Source organism: Spinacia oleracea, chromosome 2, assembly GCF_020520425.1.
Source record: "Spinacia oleracea cultivar Varoflay chromosome 2, BTI_SOV_V1, whole genome shotgun sequence".
Lineage (NCBI taxonomy): Eukaryota > Viridiplantae > Streptophyta > Magnoliopsida > Caryophyllales > Amaranthaceae > Spinacia > Spinacia oleracea.
Genome location: NC_079488.1, coordinates 63499145 through 63523185, shown reverse-complemented (window position 1 = coordinate 63523185; position 24041 = coordinate 63499145). Strand labels below are relative to the sequence as shown.

The 24041-nt window shown below is 40.5% G+C and overlaps 2 protein-coding genes and 1 long non-coding RNA gene across 6 annotated transcripts; 2 read left to right on the top strand and 1 right to left on the bottom strand.

Moving 5' to 3' along the window:
- The first annotated feature begins 1162 nt into the window (after positions 1–1162).
- LOC110796620 (uncharacterized) lies at positions 1163–4889 on the top strand. Of its 4 annotated transcripts, none has more exons than XM_022001692.2 (3): positions 1163–1454; positions 1809–1872; positions 2995–4889. In XM_022001692.2, the coding sequence occupies exon 3, from the start codon at positions 3032–3034 to the stop codon at positions 4640–4642; it is 1611 nt and encodes a 536-aa protein (XP_021857384.1). In that variant the 5' UTR covers positions 1163–1454; positions 1809–1872; positions 2995–3031; the 3' UTR covers positions 4643–4889. The 4 variants fall into 4 exon arrangements, with proteins under 4 accessions (XP_021857384.1, XP_056692866.1, XP_021857383.1 ...); XM_056836888.1 differs by having other exon boundaries at positions 1800–1872; XM_022001691.2 differs by having other exon boundaries at positions 1163–1551.
- A 1466-nt stretch (positions 4890–6355) lies between these two features.
- Positions 6356–8202, top strand: LOC110796629 (uncharacterized). Its single transcript, XR_008927122.1, has 2 exons — positions 6356–6735; positions 7158–8202. It is a non-coding gene; the product is annotated as an uncharacterized lncRNA (long non-coding RNA).
- Positions 8203–22906: 14704 nt separating this feature from the next.
- Positions 22907–23817, bottom strand: LOC130466965 (uncharacterized). The gene is made up of 3 exons (XM_056835495.1): positions 23568–23817; positions 23385–23492; positions 22907–23299 (listed from the first exon to the last, which is right to left on the bottom strand). The coding sequence occupies exons 1-3, from the start codon at positions 23748–23750 to the stop codon at positions 22994–22996; spliced, it is 597 nt and encodes a 198-aa protein (XP_056691473.1). The 5' UTR covers positions 23751–23817; the 3' UTR covers positions 22907–22993.
- Between the last annotated feature and the right edge of the window lie 224 nt (positions 23818–24041).

Genomic DNA, 24041 nt, shown 5'->3' with positions numbered 1-24041 from the left:
ACCCTCAATCTCTACCTTGCGGGTGTACGTTGAGAGATCCCCACACCAGGGATCACAAGGGAACCTATGGCCGTCGTGGTCAAACATAATTGCACTCCCTTTTATGTCACGATTTGTCAGTTTTTCTCATTGACGTTAAAAACTGAATGGCGACTCCTATATTACTAGTCAATTGGGTGTAAACTCACAGGAAATCCAATTACACTTGATTTGACAAAAAGAAACGTCACGCCCACGAGGGACGAAGTCACGCATTAGCCTCGTGCTTTTTCGACCCCCTCACAAATCTGTATTTGTCAATACAAATACAACTTGGAGATCCCATTGTTTCACATGCTGAGAGATGTCTGACAACGCCTTGTCATTCATCAGTTTCTTCATAGCGAATGCAAAACTCAGAGTCACAACTAATGGTAGTCCCTCAGGAACAGAGATTGAGATTGATAAAGAGAAGTAGAGAACAGAGATTGAGAAATAGGAAAGAGAAATGGAATAAAGTCGTTGGGAATGAGACCCACAAACGAAGAGATTTAATATTTTCTATTACAAAGTAGTGTTATTTAAACATATTATACTTATAAGGTAGGAAAATATAATTTTGTTTTATAAGATAGTACTCCTTCCGTCTCTTTTTGTTTTTTACGTTTGGTATTTTTCACGCGTTTTAACGAATAATTAATTTGCATTGAAATCCCTCAATTTTTTTATTTAAACGAAATAAATTACGTTTATTTATAATGTTTTCACTTTTATCAAAATTATGATATTGGGAAATGAGAAAAATTTAATGTCCCAATGGAAAAGTGTGAGAGATTAAATGACTCAATGAATTTAATTGGTTAAAATAATGATTGGACACAAATTTTGATAGATTACTAAGTTATTTATGTGATAATATAAAAGGAAATGTAAAGAACATTTTAAAATACCAAAAAAAGAAAACGTAAAAAACAAAAAGAGACGGAGGGAGTAATTCATAAAACATCCGATCATTAAATTAATCACAAATTTGACAATCACATTCAACTTTTTTTTGTGTTGTCAAAAAAAGAAAGAAAAAAAACTCATAAGGACCCACAGAATCATTTGTTAAGTCCCCCTACCGGTCTACCACCAAAAGGTGAACAAAGTTCGCAATATAGATTGCACGATTGCACGCACCCCAAACCAATACAGTAGTATATAGATACGGCACATCACAAAACTCACTCTCCACCTCCCTCCTTCAAAAATACGGCACATCAAATCAAAATCCGAATTAAGTACGTTTTGGATTACCGACTATCCTCGATCAGTCCTCAGAATCCCAAATCCCACCATTGTTGGAATTGACCCAGCAACTGTTCAAAAGGTTGCTTACACGATCCCCTTCCTCTGGCCTTGAATCTATCAATAACTCTACTTTTTACTCCAAATGTACTAATTCAATACTCATACCTTTTCCCGCAGAAAAGGTATGCCTTTACTATGCCTTCTTCCTTTCTTTCTACATTTACTAATTTCTATGCCCACCGCTTCATCACCGACCCTCTCTAAAGATAAAAAAAAAAGGTTTTTTCTATAGATTCTGATTTATTACTTTGTGGGTTTATTAAAATAATGAAGGGGTTTCTATAGATTCTGAATGATGTAGGTCTATTAAATTAATATAGGTTTATGATTAAAAATAAGTCTGTTATTTTATTTATCGAAGGGTTGATTCTATTTTGCAAAAATACTTCTGGGTTTATCACAAAAATTGGGTTTATTTTAGGTGGTTTTTGTTGATTGATTTTTGAAGTTTTGCTGATTTGTTTTAGTTTGTGTAGTTGAAGAAGGCTGATTGTTGACTTTCTGGTAAACTGGTGAAGTGTGTTTGATTTTAATATAAAGGTGCGATCTTTTTATTTTATTTTTATGTTTTGGGTTGATTATAAATTGTTGTTCTGTTGAAAGATGATGCTGGAAATGATAATGGAGTTTGATTGAAAAGTCTATCTTTGATAAGCTATTATTGGGAATTTTATTTTCTTTTATGAATCATTTTCAGGGTGATTAAGCTGCAATCATTGAATTGTTTGATTCATAGCAATGTGTATTGATATAAATTATATAATGATGTTTAATAATTTGTATATTGTAGAATTTTTTTTTAATTTTTTTAACCTATAGTTAACCTTGGTATTATTGTATGCCCATTGTGTCATAATGAGATTTCTGATTCAATTGTCTATGTTGTCTGACTTCGCTGAATCAGAATATGGAAAGAGTCGATTTTTAGAGAGTGGAAAGGGATGTTTAGAGTTTGTAAACGGGTTGTTTGGTTGATATGGGTTCAAGTTGGTCAGGTCAAGTATGATTTGTTCTATTCACCTAATTTTCACTTATTTTTCCTGAACTTATCTGAACTTAACTGAACTTATCTGAACTTATTTTTCCTGAAATAAGTGAAAATAAGGTGAACAGAACATGGCCTAAATTTGGGTTATTCCATTTAGTTAAGCAATGGGTTGAATTATCAGGTGCAGTTTGGCTAGTGGGTAAAGAATGCCCTAACTATTGATCTTAAAATTCTTCACTTTTGAATGATCTTGTATATTTACATTCCTATAGTTAAATCAGTACTTAGTGGCGGGATTCTGATGCTCCTATTTGTTTGTACCGAGTTTAATTTCTATGCATTCAGGAAATAATCTTACTACACGATATGTTTCCAATATGATGTTAACTACGAGTATAATTTACCCCGTATTTTGGACCTTATATATCTTCACTCGTTTTTGGATGTCAAAATATCTTACATTCTTTTTTCTACTTGGGGCTTCTTATGTACTCCTTTAATACTTGAACCATACTAATTGACTCATACAAGAATATTTTTAGTGTTTCCTTTCATGTCTCCCCTTATTTTTGGTCAGATTCCATTTCCTCTGCTTACAAAGTCTTACCTTTACTATGACTTCTGCAAGCAGTTGTGACCTGTGGATTGTTGATTATGTTTACAATTGTATTCAGGTGATAGATTCCGCAGTTGTTTCATCATTTCTCTCTAATGGCTGAGCAGACTGACGCTGTTCCAGGTAGCATACTTAGCACTGAAGCAAGCAAAAGCGGTGAAGAAAAATCACCAGATCACTCTGCCGGAAAGCTTCGTGGCACGAAGAAAGTTCCTCACTATCTGAGAGCATCTACTGGTTCCTGCCATGACTCCTGCAAGCATGGGACTAGCCACAAATTTAAAGATACGCCAACTCGTCCTGTAAGGAGGAAAATACTTCCACATGGAAAAAATACTGTAGATATTCAAATATATGTTGATAAAAAAGTTAAAAAAGCACTTCAGGCTGACAACCTTGAGCTTCCATCAGCCGATGAAACTTCTGCTGCTAAAAAATCTTTTCCATCATCTAGGAAATCCTCTCTCCATGATTCGTCAAAACTAATTAAGCAAGAACCTGGATCAAAGCTGGTTAAGAAGGTAGTCCAATCCCCTGGAAAGTCATCTTTGTCTGATACCTTGAAAATCTCAAAGCAAGATGTTGTTTCATCAAAAAAGCGAGTACCTTTATGTCCCAAGGAGCGGAATGCTTCTGAGGGTCCTTTGAAACCCAACAGTCGGGGTAAGAAGCCATCATCTTTATCCAGTACCATAAAAATATCAAATCCAGAAGTTACACCAGCTGCCATAAAGAGTGTTTCATCAAAACGGACTGCTATAAATTCTAAGGGAAAGATTGATTCTGAAGTTCCTCTGAAGCCAAGCGGCAGGTGTGAGAAGAGATCATCTTCTTTAGGTTCGTTAACAAGATTAAGTAAGACTAATGTTGGTGATAATCCAAGAACCTCTAGGCCTGCTGTCATGAAGACTGCCACATTGTCTCCAAGGACTTCGAAAGTGGAGGTGAATAAGCTTAAGGATCAAAAGCTGAGAAGCCAAGCTTTTGTCAAGAATCAGATAATAGCTAACAAAGCTAAACCAGTGTTGCCTAACAATGACAAGGTTGAGGAGAAAACATTGCATATGATTGAAACAAAGGAGGATTACTTATCAACTGCCCCAAATGCAGGCATCTTGGATCAATCTCCTTGGTCGCCAGAGTCACTCAATTCATCCTCCCAAACAAATTCTCTCTCTTTAACTTCTCATGGGCGGGATTCAGGGTACACGGACAGTGAGGCTGAGGGTTCAGTCTCCAACTACAGTAGTTCGGGTGATTCAAAAGCAGCTGATAGCTTAAACAAGGGAAAAGAATTGACCCATGTTTCTGAGGGTCGGGATCCTGCCTCTTTGAAGATGAAATTCAAAAAGGGAAAAATGGTTGAACATCAATCTGAAACCAACACTTCGAGAAGGCTACGATTCAGGAAAGGCAGGACCTTGGTTGATAGCCAAGACACTAATAGTGGGGCCCATCTAAAAACATACAAGAAGAGGGCTTCAGAGAATAACAAAAAGGAGGCAGAAACTGGTTTGGTGAAGGTTTTTTTGAAGCACCAAGAAACGGAGACCAAGAAAGAAGAGCAAGTTTCGTTGAATAATGTGATAGAAGAAACTGCGAGTAAGCTTGTGGAGAAGCGGAAGAGTAGAGTAAAGGCTTTGGTGGGCGCATTTGAATCGGTTATATCTCTGCAGGAACGGAAACCATCTGCTGCTGATAGATAGCCACCTTTGACCTTGTCTTATTAACTTTGTTTTGCCGAGAGCCTAGTTGATGCGAGTAAACTAACAACTCTTTCAACGTGAGGTTGCAAGCCTCTATACTATAAGCTTTGATAGGTTGAAGATAATGTTTAACTTTTTAAATTTGGTCCTGGGTTTAGTTTGGATGTGTCGACTACTGCTAGTCTTGCTAGGAATGAAAACTGTAAATGAACTGATTCTCACATAAATAATATGGTATGTTTGGTGATGACTTGTGACTTCATTCATGTGCTTCTTGGAGTAATAAATCTTCAATTACACTTGCATGGACCGCGTTCAAGCTAATTAGTGTGGATCAGGGTATTGTAGTTATTTTACACCTTGCATGGATGACATGGACCAACAACTAAACAACACAATTCACGTGGCTTGAAAAAACGGAGCAGCCCTAAATTCAAAACCCAAAAAGAAATATTATCAGAATTTTTTCTCTCCTCCTGCAGGACAGCATCTTTTCTCTCCTTCTTCAGCTCAGCAACTTACAACAATGGAGGTTGATCTAAATATCAATTTGAATATCGATTTAAAATCGTGGAATTGAAGAAGAATTATATAATCACGACAATAACTACAAAGGCAATATTTTAGTCATAGTAACTACGAAGAATTATAGAATGAATTATATTATTTACTTAATTTTATTTTCTAGAAAATTTAGTGAAAATTTTATTAAGGCCTTAAAGATGAAACTAGATCTCAGCAAGCAATAGTTGTAGATCATTCATGTGAAGAAGGTATGATATAGTTCATTCAATAAGTACTATTTTTCTATGCACACAATGTGTGCTTGTCATTTAAAAATACATATAGTACTTAATTGGTTAATTACTAATTTTTCCTCAAACAAAAGTTAATTACTTATTTTCCTTTTAGTCAATTTAAGTTCTTCCGTAATTATGTCCTGTATATTTTGGCAATGTCAATTAACTCCATTTTTCTCCTTTCTTTTCAAATAATAAAGAATATATTCTAAACATAATAAGCATCTCCATCGCCGCTTTCTCTCCCTCCCTCCTTTTCTAGGGTTTATTTCTTGGCAGTCGCAGGTCGGAAATAGTCTAATTTCCGAAGAAATTAGACTATTTCTGACCATTTGTCTTCATTTAATTCTGTTTTTGCCTCTTAAATTCAATACATTTTCACCATATGGGCAAATTTCGTCCTTGTTCGTTAGTCTCCCTATGGTGGAGTTAGTTTTAGTATGTTTGGTTTGTCGTTCACTCGTAGTGGAATTATGTAGAATTGATATGTTGTTAAAGTTTTATGCGGGATCACAACATAAATCAATTTTCCGAATACATTCAGATGAATCAAGTGGAAATCATTCTCGCGGCTACAACAAATTGTTAGACCCTCTCTCTGAAAAGGCTGCATCTTCCAGCGTTATGCACGGAAGACGTTCTACAGTGCATGATATATTCAACGACTGTAGTTTCGATGAAGGAAGCCTTTATTATATTTGATTCAATTTGTCATGTATTTATATCTATATTTCTCTTGTAGATGTCGTATGACTCTTTATTAACGAATTATTTTTCCTTTTAAAAAATAAAATAAAGAATATATTCTACCCTGAAAAGTGTATTTTTGGCTTTTCAAAATTGAAATATTGTCGCTAACAAACTATTTATCCGTGAAGCATGTTAACAAATAATCAATTAATTTAGTATTTTATTGTCACTTTGACTTTTTAAAATTTGGCAATTGTAAATTAGCGTTAGGAAAAAAAAGATATTACTTCTCTCTCTAAATATTTCCTCTGTCTTCTCTCTTAAACAAAAAGCCTAAACCCTAACCCCAACAGCCACCTTAACCAGCTCGCTGGTGGCCGCCGCTCGCTAAACGGTCGCCGGCGAGCCTGCTACCCTGTTGTATTAGCGTTGTAGCTTCGCGTTTCTGGCGGGAAAGAAGAAGATGGAGCCAAGCATGGTCGAAAGAGAAGCTTCTACCTCCTCTTAGGGGTCATTTGGTTCGCTAAGGTGGAATGGAATGGTATGTAATCTCATACCTGGGTGGTATGGGTTCCATTTCCCATACCAGTCTGAAACTGTTTGGTATGTTGCTGGAATGGATTCTACAACCCAATTATAGTGTTTGGTTCACTTTTGGAATGGATTTTGTATCCAAATTTACTTTTTATTAAATAAAAAAAATGTACTAATAATTAGTGCTATGTAAATCCGTAATATCTCATCATAAGACTGCAATTTCATTAAAAATAACATAAAAATTCATCAAATAAAAAAAATAAAACATGAAATAAATATTAATTTATACAATATGAAATGGGTTAGATTACACGTTTGGAAGAGGCAATCTTCGTATGTATTTCAACTTTTACGCAATAATGTTAGCTTTGAGTTTGGGCCAAAGTGCAATTGCTGGAAAAAACGATTAGGAATTGTAACTCTGTTCTTTTTTCATCTATCCAATGCTTGACGAGAAACTCAAAAAAAAAAATCCACATTTCTTGTAGCTTTGAACCGCTAGTTCAAGAAGAGAGAAAATAGAAGGGCGAAGGAGGAGTAAGCTACGCATCAAGCCGGAGAAGATGGACTAGGGTCTCCGGCGATGATTAAAGTCAAAATACATACGATGATGATTAAAGGGTTGACGATGATGGCTCCCGGATTGAAGGTCGCCTGTGATGACCATGATCGAAGATGGTGGGCGGCTGCAATTTCATCTCTTTATGAGTTAGGGTTTGTAACCTTGGTGGAATGGAATGTGAATCTTAGGGTAAGAGGTGGGAATGAGATTTTAGGGGTATGGTATGCAGATAGAACCCATTTGGTACGAGACTCCATTCCAAAATAGCCCAACCAAACAATAAAGTGGACAGAATAGACTCTAATTCCATTCCAAAATGCCCAACCAAACGACCCCTTAGTATGCTTCTTCTTCCCGGATCTTGTAATTTTTAATTCGGAGTTGTTTTTAGTAGGCGGTTCACCGCGTTGTTTGGTGATTATCTCAACGTTTTAGCGGGTGGAGATCAATCAATTCTGATCCAGGATTCAATAATTGTCGGCTTCTAATCTCACATCTATTTCGTACGCCATCGTCGGAAAAGTGTTGGTAAAGGTAAAGTACGGCCTAGGGTTTCTTTGGGAAATTAGGAGCTTTTCTCGGCTTTCGGATGTGGTTTTGAGGGATCCCGACCTTTCAAATCGAAGCTACTCTTGTTGCTGTCGTCTTGTGGTGTCGAAGATACACCGATCTTGACGATAAAGGTGAGGAGGGGAATCAAATCGGAGCTATCTTGGTCGCCATTGTCTTGTAGTGTCGGAAATATGCCGATCTTGACAATAAAAGGTGAAAACTAGGTTAGGGTTTCTGCTTTGATTTTTTTATTAGTCGGGGTTTTCCTTGTTTCTGACTTCCTACTTTGTTGAGTTAATTATTTTTTTAGTTGTTTGTTTTGGTTTAGTTGTTAATTGTTGTGGTTTAGTAAGTGTTATCTTCTTTTGAATGTCTAGACCACAAGTTGTTAAGTTGGTTTCCTTGATGGATCATTTTTCCAGGATGTTGTTGTGGCCTATGTGGTTGGTGTTCTCTTTATTTTGGTGTGTTGGTAACCATATGAGGTTGTTGTTTTTGTTATTAAGGTGGGGTTTTCAAATTTGTCCGGTGCGTTTGGAGGTTCTATGTGGGATTTTCCAAATCCGATGTTTGAAGTAGTCATGTCGGGTTTAATGAATAGGTGTAGAGATATAACACCCCGAAAATTCTCTCTTTTCTAAAATAACCTTTTAATATAAAGCATAGAGAATTATCAATGCATTATCGCCCGTGTGAAAACGTAACGGCTTATTCATAATTTTGCAGCGGAAAACATAATAACTAACTTTAAGTTTATAAATGGTCAACTACGGGACTAGCTCCAAAACCAAAACACGAAAAGCAAAGTCAACGTTACTAATTCAACAAGTTTTAAAGTCCACTTAAACAAATCAAATCCAACTTAAAAATCAAATTAAACTACAAGCTCTTCAATCCCGATCCCAATGATGCATCATCTTCAAACCTGTAGATGGACAATGCTTGTTGATCCTTAGAGACTGCTCACCAAAATGGGTCATCACAGGACCAATAAGGCATATCCATGATCAACATACACAAACAAAGCACGTAATTAGCAAATCTGAGTACTACATACTAAATCAATAATAATTCTAACATGATTCTATTAAACGCACAATCCTAACATGATACTAATAAATGAACAATCTTAACATGATACTAATAAACATAAGTAAGGACAACCAAAACATATTAACTTGAAAACCACATTTGACTAGAATAGACTAGACTTTTATAGCATTAATATTATTTTAATTGAAATAGTCAATGGACCGAGTTGTCTACTAAAAGCCTCCACTAAGGAAGACGAGGTACAGGCGCAACTCCGTAACCGCAATGACCTTCTATATCGAGGAACTTTTGAATAAAATAGAACCGGTGATCAATCCGGCCCCAGAAAAAGCCATAGGCGATCCATGACCCCAACTCCGGATTTTCCGTCACTTCAGACATGCACAATCTAAAGCTATTGCTACTCAGTTTCACTTTACATGATTTACCAATTAATACTTTGTTATGAATCGTCAATCACATAAATCATATAATCAACAAGTATTTACAACTGTTTTTTATCTTGGAATTAAATAAGTTATCACAAAGCTGTCAATCAAGAATTCATTCCAATTAATTCAATCTTTCCTTTAATAATGGTTAACCACCTTTATATAGGTGTAAAGTATCAACTTACTAAACAAGGTCCTCGACCCTTATAAAGTAATGAAATGCTAAAAGGGAACAACGATCAATTGGTCTAAACTAATATATATAAAATAATATAAAGTTCCCAACTGACATGCTTGCACCAATCATCCATGCTAACATGTTATAATTCTCATAATAAACTCTATGTTCAACATGTTCATCCAACGGCATTAAACATGTAAATTTCAACACAACCAAGTTCAAAATCAATTTCCAGATACAAGATTACAAACAGTTTCAAGAAAATACAACGGTACTTACAGCTGCATAATGCTCTGGTACAGCATCATACGATCTCCAGTGTGGAGGAGAAGCTACAGGAACGGTCACCTCCACCTGCTCCCCATCCGAGTTCTCATAACGGATAACCCTGTCAGCATAGGGAATATCTTCGGGGTCGATCTCCTCCTCCTGCAAAGAATACAATTATACAATTATACAAGAATACAAGAATACAAGAGTACAAGAGTACGAGAATACAAAGTTCAAAAGCTCACCGGCGGTACGAAGCGTACAGGTGGAGCAAGCCTCTTCAAAAGGTCCTCATGACGACCCCTCCTATCTACAAAGTTCTCCCAAGGGAGACAAACAGCATCGCCCCCAGCATTCACGTAGTGCTGGGAGACATCTTCATCTCGCGCCAACATGGTCTCCGGTGGGTCCTTAGGGACAAGCCTGTCCCTCGTACTATGCTGAAGGGACACTCGTTCCCCCAAATATCACATGTGGCGCGGTACACCCCTGGGAGCAAGACCCGCCGCCCAGACAAGAAATGAACATGCATGTCCTGAACAGGTATCGGCGCACCGACAAAGGGACGCCAAACCACCTACAGAGTAAACAACTCAGGCAACTATACAAATACAAATACAAAAGGGCAGAACAGTACAAGAGCATACCTCCTCAACAGGCAAAACCCGCAAAGCTCTACGGGAACTCGACAAGGACATCCTCCTACGCGCCGCTCCTATCCAAAAGGCATCATAAGGGTAAGCCGCATCCCTAGTACGAGCCGGCGCTAAAGTCGGAAAATGCTCGTACATCCAAATCTTCAAAAAATACAAGCAAAAAGCATCAGTCAAAATTCAAGGTACAAACATACAAGTACAAGATACAAGGTACAAGGAGTCCCAAATACCTCCAGCACGATCCACAAAGCAGCAATGCTCGCCTTGCTCTCCGGTGAAGTCCGGGAGGCGTACTTCATCTCATACAAAAGGTGGCTATATGCCAGACCACCCCAGTTGAGGCTCGACACAGCCCTCAGATCCCTCAAAGCTTCCACGAAGCCCACATGCACCCGGCTATTCCTGCTCGGGATCATCAATCTGCTCACAAGAGCCAGGAGGAAGAGCCGAACCCTCTGCTCCGCAGATATGTCCGTATCACGGATCGCGTCCATGATCACCGTCACGGAAGCATGGGTGTCATCATCCGCCAAGTCAACAACAGGGCCAAGCAACTCCCTGACACTATCCGAGTGCCACTTCAGATCAGAATCAAAATTCACGTTCCTCTAAGAGAAAGGAAGACCCGTGATCATGGAAAATTCAAAAGGGGTAATAGTGATCTCCCCCCAGGCCATATGGAAAGTGTTGGTGGTATCCCACCACCACTCTAACAGAGCCTGAAGCCGGGCTTTGACTCCCGTCCTCCTTTGAGTATCTCCCGAGGCACGCCAGAAATCAACCAGGCCCGTCCGCAACAAGATCTCCATAGCCTCCGCGTCAGCACGGACAACCGGAAAAACTTTGTGAAGGTCCGCCAAGGACCAAAAAGTGCGCAACGACTTTCCATCAGCCTACGGATGAGCGGATCGGTTCAAAAACCTATACAAGTTCAAAAGACAAAAGCACAGTACAAAACTCACCAAACCAGCGCGAGGCCGCTGAGACAAATGAAACTCTGGTCGAAACACAAGATCAGAAGGCCTCCAGCCAGTACCAACAAAATGGGTGCTCCCCGAGGTACCATGCCTGGCTCCGGCACGTCTGTTGCCACCGCTTCATCATCTGAAGCATCCTCTATAGCAGCTCAAATCACCGAACACTCGGCAAGCTTTCTCCGGGTGTGACGAGGCATACTAAGTCCTTCAAAAATACAAAATATCAACATTCAAGATTGGGGGCTATCTTATACTAGCCCGTACAAAATTCAAAATTCTAAAAAAATCCCCAGTGGCGGTACAAATTCAGCCAGGGACCTCTACTTCCACATACAAGTTCTACACCAACTCCTAGGCTATCCATGTCGAAGCAGGAATACAAGTTCTACACCAACGCCTAGGCTATCCGTGCCGAAGCAGGAATACAGGTTCTACACCAACGCCTAGGCTATCCATGCCGAAGCAGGAATTCAAGTTCTACATTAACACCCAAGCATCCTAGCCTACTCTCCTACGAAACCCAACCAGGTCACCAGCGAGATCACTATCTATAAATACCAAGTACAAAGTTCAAAAAGAAATTCAAAATTCTACGAGTTCCATCAATTCAAAAGTTCAAAATTCTACAAGAAGTTCAAACTCTACAAGTTCCAACAGTTCAAGTTCAAGTGGTTGTCAAACAATTTTCTACAAGATTCAAGAAGCCTACTATCATACAAACATCACACCAACAAGCATTTCAAGGTACAAAAATCAAAGCTACACAGATTATTTCATAAGTAAAACATGAAATACTTACATGGACAAGGCAAGAATAACAAAATCAAGGGGAGAGTATTCGACCTTTGAGAGAGAAGAGAAAGAGAATGCAAGAGAGTGTTCTTCAAAATGGCACGGCAAGGGGAGATTTTATAGCCCAGCCCCGCTCCTGACGCCAAGGCCCACGCCTGGCGCAGATCTTCCGCATGCGCGGAATCTTCAACGCGCGGTCCTCCGTGTTGATTGCACGTTCTTTGCTGCTACGGTTTTCTGCACCAGGCATCAAACATCAAATCATGCTATCCTTCAAATTGCGGGTATATACCTGTATCTCCAAGCACCAACATATGAATATCTCAAAGAATACGAAGTCCAAAAAATAAAAGAATTCAGGCATTCGACTCCAAATGGACCCGAGCTCCATGAAAGTCAGCCAAAATTTCAAAATTTTAAGAACCAATAAAAAGCTCATCTCCCCAGTGAAACATATTGTAATCCCCCGTAATTTTATTTATATACTTTAACGAATATTTAATATATTTAATATATATTTAAACATAATTTACGGATTTCAGAAATGAATATGTAATTAAAATATAATTATTTTATTTCATTTTGAATACTTTTAATGATTTATGAAATCAAAATGTATTTTTGAATTTTACGTTAAAACGAATTCGAATTTCGAAATCACGTTTGATTGAAATTACCAAGCAATCCTAACCATTTCGGATTCAATAACCTAATCCTACTCCTAGCCCAATTGGGTAAAGCCCAAACCACTAAAACCCAAAACAAATACTCCCTCCCCTTTCTAATTCACGTGAACCCAAAGAAACAAAAAAAAAAAAAAAGAGAAACCCTCCTTCCATCCTCCTTCAAATCACGTACAACCATACACCATCCCTCAGCCGTTTCCTCTCTCTCTCCTTCCTTCACGCCGTCGCACTGCCCTACCGCCGACCACCTCTCGCCGCCGCGAGCACGGTGACTTCTCCTTCTTCGAGCTTCTCCTCCTTCGTTCCCCTTTGTTTCGTTTCTTGCAAACCCTATTCGTGGTTGGTGTTCCGAACCCGCAGCCACCGCGGGACTCTCTCTGCCGCCGACTCACTGCCGCCGCCCAGACCGCCGGTAGTCTCTCCTCCTCCCTCTTTTTCTTTCTTTTTCTTTCTGTTATTTTCGTACTTGTTCCTCCTCCCTTTTCGTGGCTGACCTTCATCGATTCGCGCAGCCACCGCAAGTAGCACCACCGTGTGCCGCCGTCGCACAGCCCCTGCCGCAAGCCACCTCCGTCCGCCGGCCAACTCTCTCTCCTCCCTCTTGAATTGGTTACTTTCTTAAACCCTAAGTAACTAATTATTTTAAATTAAAGTTTGTTAATTTAGATTATGTTCTTAAATTAAATTTATAATTTTTATGGTAAATATGATTTTCAGATTTGATGTTGAGATTAAAAATGAATTAATTTTTAGTTTTGATTAATTAAAATTAAGATTAGGGCTTAATCATGATTATTAATTTGAATTATGTTTTCTTGAATTAAAGTTATGGGTTTTGTGATTTAAATTATGAATTTGAGATTATATGAATTTTATAATAAAGTTATTAATTTTCAGATTATCTAATTACATTGAAATATTGGTTTTTTGATTGTTTAAAGTATGAAATTCAAGGTTTTTATGATTATTAATCATGATAGGTTGAGTATGGATCATTGAATTGGTTTTTTGAGATACTAGGAACGTAGATTGACCTTGGTGAAGCTTTTAAATGAATTTATATTGCTGAAAATTTAAAGTACGATGTTTGCAAAAGTTTTCAACGAATTTCAATCACTAATTCAATAATTATGATGCTAGGAAATCAAATGTTTAAGTTTTGATATTGGGGAAAGTTCTAAATATGTTTAGGATGCATTTAGAATGCTCTCTTATGGTTGTCAATGATTAGGAATTGATTGGGATTATTTGTTGGTTGTTTTAGGCGGAGAATTCTCTTTAGGCGACTTTTTAAAAGTGTTAAAGTGGCCTATCAGTTTGTTTACACAAGGTACGTACATACCTGCGTGCTTGGAATGTGTGTTAATTGTTGAAACCATGTTGAATTTTGTTGTTGAACTTGGTTATGTTGATATTATTGTTGAACTTGGTGATGTTGATATTATGGACGAACTTGGTTATATTGAATGTGCATGTTTAATACTGTTGGACAAAATTATTGAACTTATTTTGCACTATGAGAACTGTAACATGTTAGTATGGATGATTGATACAAACATGTTGGTTGGGAACACTAGATTATTCTATATGATTGGTTTGGATCGATTGGTTGTTGTTCCCTTTCTATCTTTTCACTACTTTATGAGGGCGGTGGACCTTGTTTAGTAAGTTGAAACTTTATGCCCATATACAGGGTTGATCATGGTTAAAGGAAAGGTTGGGTAAATTGGAATGAGTCTTGATTGATGCCTTTATGATCACTTACTTAATTCCAAGATAAAATTAGTTGTGAACAAATGTGGATTGTATGCCTTATGTGATTGTTGAGTCATAACAGAGTCTCAATTTGTAAATCATGTAAAGTGAAACTGAGTAGCAATAGCTTTAGACTGTGCACGTCTAAAGTGACGGACAAACAGGAGTTGGGGTTCATGGTGGTAGCCCATGGCCTTTTCTGGTACCGGATTGATCACCGTGTTCTATTTTTATTCAAACGTTCCTCGATATCACAGGTCAGTGAGGTTACGGAGTCGCGCCCGTACCTCGTCTTCCTTAGTGAAGACTGTTGGACGGACAACTCGGTCCATTGTCTATTTCAACTAAAATAATATTATTGTTATAAGTCTAGCCTAGTCTAGTCAAGTATGGTCGTCAAATTATCACGTTTTGTCTGCCCTTGTTTGTGTTCATTAGTATCATGTTAGGGTTGTTCGTTTAATAGAATCATGTTAGGATTATTATTGATTTAGTATGTAGTACTCAGCTTTGCTGATTACGTGCTTTTGCTTGTGCATGTTGATCATGGCTATGCCTTATTGATCCCGTGATGACCCAATCTTTGGTGAGCAGTCTCTAAGGATCAATAAGCATTGTCCATCTGCAGGTTTGAAGATGTTGCATCATTGGGATCGGGAATAGAGAGCTTGTATTTAGTTTTGATTTGCTAAGTTGACTTAGGTTTGTTTAATTGGACTTTAAACTTGTCGTACTATTTATATTTCCTTATTTTCGTTGGTTGATATTTGGGACTAAACCTGTAATCGATTATTTATAAACCTAAAGTTAGTTTTATGTTTTCCGCTGCAAAATTCTGAATAAGCCGTTACGTTTTCACACGGGAGATAATGCCTTGATAATTCTCTACGTTTTATATTAAAAGGTTATTTTAGAAAAGAGAGAATTGTCGGGGTGTAGACACCTACTTTTGTCCCCATTCCCGAAAGGGAAAGGTTCGATGATGAAAGCGTAAATCTCCACTTGACAACGCATCTCCTATAAAATAACGAATCTCAATTCCCCTTTTCATTTTACCCGAAACCTGCTATTTATAGAAACCTGCTAAAAATAGTAACTGCCGTAAAGGGTAGCTTCTAAAAGTGGCAAGTCATAAAAGATAGAAACCTGTCAGAATTAGGTGTTGCATTCCAACATAAATCCTAAATGAGATAGAAAACTGCGAGAATCCTATTCCTAATATGATTCGGAAATAAGAGTTACGTATTAATTAAAATCCTAACGAGCCTAGAGTTCGTAACGGGCCCAGACGCATCCCGTCACAAGGTTAATACGCACTAAAAGACTCGATTAAAGTCTCAAACAATACGGATTTCAGGAATCCGAATCTGACTAAGAAAACAGCCCAGACCCTATTTTCAACGCCTGGCTCTGGGCGCCGAAATCTTCGGCGCCCAGGCCTGGGCGCTGAAAATACCTGGGTACGTGTTCTTTTTCCTAATTCTTTGTGGATTAGAACTCTGCAATTCTATTTTTCCACGAACTCTTCCCTATAAATACAGCCCCAAATTCGACGTGAAAGGAACACAACACAAAATTATATTCTGAGTATTGACTCCAACCCTTAGCCTAAGCCTCACGCTGCGAAACTGTTCACGCGTTCTGTCGCAATCGATCCATAAATCGAAAAGAACGTATCCTGTCCCATAATTTGAGATTCGTTAAATAAAAAGGAGAAATAGCAAAGTCATAGTGGTTAGTTTTCTGAGAACCGTGACGCACCTCTCAAGGGTGCGTCGTAATGTGTCCCTTTTCGATGATTTAATTGCTTTCCTCGCCCTTTTTATGAACTGTTAAACTAACTAAATCTGATTGTTCTATCACGCCTAACAAATATAATATTTTTGGGAAATTGGATTATCATGCTAGGTCCCTTAATGCAATCTAAATCAGATAATCGCGATCGATCTAGTATTATATGTTGCATATTGCTAAAATCAACTCAGATTAGTTTAATAGTTAACGCATGTCCCTTCAATTATTTATGCTGAGCTAGTAAGGATATCCTGCCTCTGGAGTTATCGACGAGCGAAGTACTCCTCTCGGTAGTTACAGTCCCCCAAACCCTCAATCTCTACCTTGCGGGTGTATGTTGAGAGATCCCCACACCAGGGATCACAAGGGAACCTACGGCCGTCGTGGTCAAACATAATTGCACTCCCTTTATGTCACGATAACCGGGTTTTGTCAGTTTTTCTCGTTGTTGTTAAAAACTGAATGGCGACTCCTATATTACTAGTCAATTGGGTGTAAACTCACAGGAAATCCAATTACACTTGATTGAATAAAAAGAATCGTCACACCCACGAGGGACGAGGTCACGCATTAGCCTCGCGCTTTTTCGACCCCCTCACAGTGGCGACTCCGCTGGGGATAGTGAAGGAAATACTCGTGCTTGTAGGTAATCAAAATAGACGAAGGGTGAAACGATCCTACCCCGCGTTTATTTCCCCATCAAGTTGGGACGACCTGAAAATCAGCATATTAATGTGAACGGGCAGAACCGCATAACGAATCTCGGTTCCCTCGTGAGTTGGGACTAAGGATACCTTTTTTCGCCAATAGGGGGGGTGCATACGCCGCGCATGTTGCCCACTCGGTACTTGTGCAGGTAGTACACCTATCCCGAACCCAATCGCTCGCTCATTAGGTCCCTCTCGCCTGCATGCCCCCTTGGCTTGCACTTGCGGGTTGGCCTCTTGAGCGAAATTCGTCTGTTGAAGACACTACCTCGACCGGGGCATGTGTTGGATCTACGATAGAAGCGGTACCAAGCCAGGCGCAAATAACTACCCATAGAAGCCTATCATAAACTACATGACATGTTATTGTCGCCTCATGATGAATGTTAGTTATATGTAGCGAAATATGTGATTGTGTGTGACAAACTATCCTAGAAAACCAACGACCTTAAAAATTGCCCAAACATTCATAGACTAATTTACCAAAGAGTTATACCGAAATACGTGTTCCGCAAACGCGAATGATCGCCACAAAAAAGCGACGCTCGGGATGGCCTGTAACGAATCCCACAAACGTACAACGTGTAAAGGACGTTATAAGGCAAGCGCGCAAAATCAAGTCGCATAAACAAAAAAATATACGCAAACAGAAATCGAGCACCAGTCAGGGACGCATTTTCAGCGCCCCTGGCTGGGCGCCAGAATTTCTCATGCCCGACGCTGGGCGCTGAAGTTGCTGCTTGGCCTTCTGGTCAGGCGCAGCAGCCTCGGTGCCCACGCGAAAGGAAAATACGTAGCACAAAAAATGTTCGTAAAAAGAATTGCTACGAGGGCGTAAGAAAAGCACTCGATTTCAAAAGCGACTCGTAAAAAATTAATAACTCTTTGCGTCGTTGTTAGGCCTCCTACGACGACAATGCGCGACACTAAAAATCGAACATGCAAATAATTATGAATGTCACACGGGCAAAGATTTTCGAAAATATAAAGAGTTCAAAAGTGCACACATAGAAGTCCAAATATACTAGTCCGACTTAAGGGTAGTCATAGAATGTCTAAAAAACCGACTCACGAAACAAACTAATGTGTCTCCTACTCCACAACAATAATGCAGGGCCCCCTGAATACCTGCCCGTGATAGCCATCAAGGAACGCGATGGAAGAAGCATATCCCGAACATCTATAACTAGAGGTCGCACAAACCCAAGAGATGCATGCTCTGGGACACGACCCTTTACGTTCTCAAAGGCCACTCGCCCCAAAGAATCGTGCTATGCCAAAAACGCTCCCCAACTCACATGCTTTCGGGCTATTGTTTGGGTTAGAAAAGAAAAGAGCGAAGAATGAAACAGAAATTATGGCATTAGCTCTTCAAGATGAAGTGTTCGATCCTACTAAATTGATCGCTCCATCACCCTCAAAAGATGACCAAATCCAACGAGGGTGGCACAAGACTTTCAAATTGACCAATGCTCGTGGGATGAAGTTCAAGATATCTGCGGGAGAGGGTCTGATGTACGAAGAATTAGAGTCTGAATCCGAGTCTGACTCCGATTCCGAACCTAGCGAAATTGTAACCCCTCCCAAAAATGGTTTAGACCCGGAAATCTCTACTCCGGGAGAACTTTTTGATGTAATGCTTCATGACTTTAATAAGATAAACAAAACTTTTGAGTATATGCCGCTTAAAAATCCGAGTAATAATGCAGAATGTCTCGCCACTAATGAGCACGAAAAAGAGCCAGAAGAGGAATATACCGAACTAATAAAAGCTGTAAGTGAACAAGAACTCAAAACTCCTATAATCGAGGACACAGAATCGGTGAATATTGGAACAGAAGAAAATCCTAAAATCATTAAAATTGGCCTCACCTTAACTCCCACTGAAAAGGCCGATCTAATCTCCACTTTGCGGGAATTCGAGGGTGTCTTTGCTTGGTCCTACAAAGACATGCCAGGAATAGATCGAGAAATCGCTGAGCATAAAATTCCGCTAGATCCCAAAATGACGCCAGTAAAACAAAAGCTACGGCGGCTCAAACCAGAGATAGCCTTGAAAATAAAAGAAGAAGTCACTAAACAATTAGACGCCGGCTTTATAAAAGTCTCCAACTACCCATAATGGGTGGCCAATATTGTCCCCGTAGCTAAAAAAGATGGACGAGTGCGAATGTGCGTAGACTTTCGAGACCTCAACAAAGCCAGTCCTAAAGATGACTTCCCCCTACCTCACATTGACATACTAGTAGACAACACCGCAGAACACGCGCTCCTCTCCTTTATGGACGGGTACGCCGGATATAACCAAATACTCATGGCAGAAGAAGACATGGAAAAAACAACTTTCATTACCCCTTGGGGTACGTATTGTTACACTGTAATGCCTTTTGGTTTGAAAAACGCGGGGGCCACCTATCAAAGAACAGCCACCACGTTACTCCATGACATGATACACAAAGAAATCGAGGTCTATGTAGACGACATGATCGTCAAATCTAAAGACCGGCACGGTCACCTCACGGCACTTAAAAAGTTCTTCACCCGAATCTTGAAATATAACATGAGACTAAATCCACAAAAATGTGTGTTCGGGGTAACCTCTGGAAAATTGCTAGGATATGTTGTTAGTACACGAGGAATCGAGATTGACCCATCCAAGATCAAAGCCATTACCGAAATGCCCCCACCAAAAACTGAAAAACAGATAAGGGGCTTCCTAGGAAAGCTGCAATACATTAGTAGGTTCATTTCCAAGCTTACTATGACTTGTGAGCCAATATTCAAAAAATTAAGAAAAGAAGAAAAAGTCGAATGGGATGAACAATGCCAAACTTCCTTCGATAAAATCAAAGAATATCTAAGCAAACCACCCGTCCTCTCCCCGCCTTTGCCTGGGATCCCTTTACGCCTATACCTCACCGTCACGGATACTGCAGCAGGAGCTATGCTCTCACAGTGTGTACATGGATCCGAGCGAGCCATTTACTACTTGAGCAAGAAATTCATACAGTACGAGACGAGATACACAGAACTTGAAAAAACCTGCCTCGCCCTCGTCTGGGCATCCAAAAAACTCAGACATTACCTATTGACCCACACTGTTCATATAGTGTCACAACTAGACCCCTTAAAATACATGTTCGAAAAGCCCGCCCTAAATGGTCGCCTGTCCAGGTGGCTAGTCATGCTCTCAGAATTCGACCTAAAATTCATGCCAGAAAAAACGATCAAAGGAAGAGCGGTAGCCGAATTCCTGGCCGAGCATGCCACGAATGAGGAAACCACGGAAGCTTACCTCCTCCCCGACGAGGAACTTCTGATGATACGAGACGACTATTGGACACTATACTTCGATGGCGCGTCCAACCAGAAAGGATGCGGCGTCGGAGTTCTCCTAGTCAGTCCCGAAGGGGCCCATATACCAATTTCCGTCAAACTTGACTTCGAGGCCACAAACAACGCCGCCGAATACGAGGCCTGCATAGTTGGGCTAGAGGCCGCAGTTAGCCTCGGAGTCAAACATCTACAAGTTTTCGGGGATTCTTCCCTAATAATCAACCATATATCCAAAAGATGGAAGGTCCGAAGCACTAGTCTCTCAAAATATCAAGCTCACTTAGACCAAATAGTCGAGCAATTTGAAAAAATCGAGTATACGTACTTACCAAGAGACGACAACCAGTTCGCGGATGCACTAGCGAAGCTAGCTTCAATTCTCAACATCCCGAATGAATGGGACGGAATGACCCTTCGGGTCGAGCGAAGGAAAGAGCCGGCTTATTGCTGTGCCATAGACTCCGAACCTGAAAACACCGAAGAAGAACCATGGTACACGGACATCCTTCGTTACAAAACAAGTGGGGAATTCCCCCCAAACACCTCCCCGCGAGCACAAAAGGCCCTACGCCTCCTCGCTTCACAATATAGAATAATTCTGGGAGAATTGTACAAATACACGCCGAATAAAATCAAGTTACTTTGTGTCCACCAAAACCAAGCCCAAAGACTAATGAAAGAATACCATAACGGCGTGTGCGGACCCCATATGAACGGAAAAATGCTATCTCGAAAAATATCCCGCTCAGGGTACTATTGGACCACTATGGAAACCGATTGCCATCACTTTGTAAAAACTTTCCCAAAATGCCAAATCTTCAGTAACCTTAACCATTTGCCTCCCTCAGAACTATACACCTTCACTTCTCCATGGCCCTTTTCCACCTGGGGTATAGATATAATCGGCAAGGTAACACCAACAGGCGTAGGGGGACACGAGTACGTTTTAGTCGCAATTGATTACTTCACTAAATGGGTAAAGGCAGTCTCCTATGCAAAATTAACGGCCAAACATGTCGCTCGATTCCTAGAAAAGAACATATTCTGTCGATACGGGGTTCCACATGAAATCATAAGTGACCAAGGTTCCCACTTTAGGGCCGAAGTCCAAGACCTGCTCGAAAAATATCATGTCAAACACCATAAATCCTCTCCCTACAGGCCGCAAATGAACGGCGCGGTAGAGGTGGCCAACAAAAATATTAAAGTCATAATCGAAAAAATGGCCGAAAATTATAAGGATTGGCCCAGCAAATTACACTTCGCATTATGGGGCTATCGAACCTCAATCCGCACCTCCATTGGAGTAACACCCTACTCCTTGGTATACGGAATGGAAGCAGTTCAACCGATCGAGTTGGAAATTCCCTCCCTCTGGATCGTCCTAGAAAGCAAGTTACCCGAGGATGATTGGGTTCAAGCTAGGTACGACGAGCTCGTCCTTCTAGACGAACGGAGGTTGAGAGCTCTACATCACGTGCAAGTGTATCAAAAGCGCATCGCAAGGCAATTCAACAAAAGAGTCAAACCTCGAAATATCAAAGAAGGCGATTTTGTATTAAAAGAAGTCCGCGCACCTACTACGGACCCTTGAGGAAAATTCCGGCCTAACTGGACAGGACCATATTTTGTAAAGACCATCCTACCTGGTGGAGCAGTCCAACTAGCTGAAATAGATGGGGTGGAATTCGCTAACTTCACGAACTTAGACCAATTGAAAAAATACTATATTTAATAAAATTCAGTCCGGAGTTAAGGCATCTAATAAAACACGTTAAGACTCATAAGCAAGCATTCTGCACATTACTCTAAGAAAACGGCATAAAACTCGATAAAGTAGGAAAAGCGGAGGACAAAACTTCAACGCCCAGGACTGAGCGCTGTTATTTTTCACGCCCAGGCCTCGGCGCCGATATTTCCTGCGCCCTTGAACGGGCGTCATTCTCTCTTGCCACCTATCCTCCCGATTCTGCAAGTGTTCGTACTCCTTTTTCGAACCATCAAAAGAACCATGAACACTTGGGGGGGAAGCAGACGTGTAATGAACACCCTTTCAATGAAAATTTTCAAAAGCTAGAACTGCGCGCGACCTGATTCTGACAAGATACGTAGGCAATCCTTATCAAGGATTCGGTCCAATAAAAATTAAAAAATAATAAAGTCATGCAACGCATCAAGAAGAAAAGATATTGCAAAGGGCACTATACCCTAACCCATGCACGGGCAAGACCAGATAGAATGAAAAACAAAGCCACAAAACTTTTCAGGAACAAGCCCAACAAAGGAGTATGGCACGAGTCGGCAAAAAACAAAAAATATAGTGAACATGCATATGTAATACCCCAAGTAGTCGGTTAGTCTAAAAATATGTGTGCACTCTTGTATGAACTCATTATTTTTACGGAATTCTTTCTCTTTTCAAAATTTGTCGTTGGTTTAGAAAGCTAATACTACTATAATATGTCAAAGCAAAGCCCACGGAAGGCTCAAAACATTCTTGCACCAAAAAATCGCAAAAAATATATATACATGCGGAATACAAGAATGAATATATACAAAACAGGAGGTAAGCCTAAGACTCGTCATCGGCTCCATGTCTCCAAGCCTCACCGGTCCATCCACTCCACTCCCCGTGGTATGAGGGCCCCCAGCCAGAATCACCCCAAAAATGAGGCTGTGACTGCAACTCAGGGCTAGGCTCTCGGGCCACCGACACGGAACGTCGCCTACGCTCCGGCTCGGACCTCTCCCCGGAAGAAATCACCCCCGCGTCGGAACGGCGATGTCGTAGGGGCGAGTGTCGTGCCCTCTCTCTCTCACGACCGTGTCCCCCGCCCGAGGGACCCGCGTCGTCGGCCCCGGCTCGTCCAGCACCCGTCTACAAGAAAAGACAAAAGGAGAGTGAGTAATAGAAAGCCAAACAAGAGGTATAGATCAAAATTAAAAAAAAAAGGGCACATTACCCGAGTAGAGTGGGGGCTCCTGCAAGAAAGTGCAGATCGGGCTCGAACCAACGCGGACTTCAACCGGTTGATCACCCCCACCATCGCGTTGGCCGTATGGGCCGGAACCTAAAACAGGAATGTTAGTAACAAAAGAAAAAAAAAGAAAGATATAAGAAGAGTGCACAAATAAAAGGTGCATACCGCCTGTACTCCCTCAGGGAGCGGAGCATGGAAAACCCGGTCTTCCGGGAAAGTCTCCACAATCTCAGATCCACTCTCTCCGGTATACGAGATCCGAGCATCGGGAAGCACCCATCCCCCCAACGAAGGGTCAGGACACTCCTGCACAAAACACAGTAGACATAAACACATGGGCACGAGCATGAAAACACTAAAATCAATACGAAAAGAGAGGGCAACTTACAGCGCCAGGCTCCGGGAGACGAAGAGAATCCTGGATAAACTGATAATAGCTAGTTCCCTCTATCACCAACTTCGTCGCCGGCACGCCAGTCCTCGAGTGGACCCTCCACGACTCACCGATCGAGCGAGTAGACAGCATGGTCGCAGGCGGAGGCCTAGGCACCGAAAAAGCCCCGACCGTCTGCATGCGTACCCGCTCTCCCAGGTACCAGACAGGGTCCCGGCGGCCAACGAACAAGACCCGCATCTGGC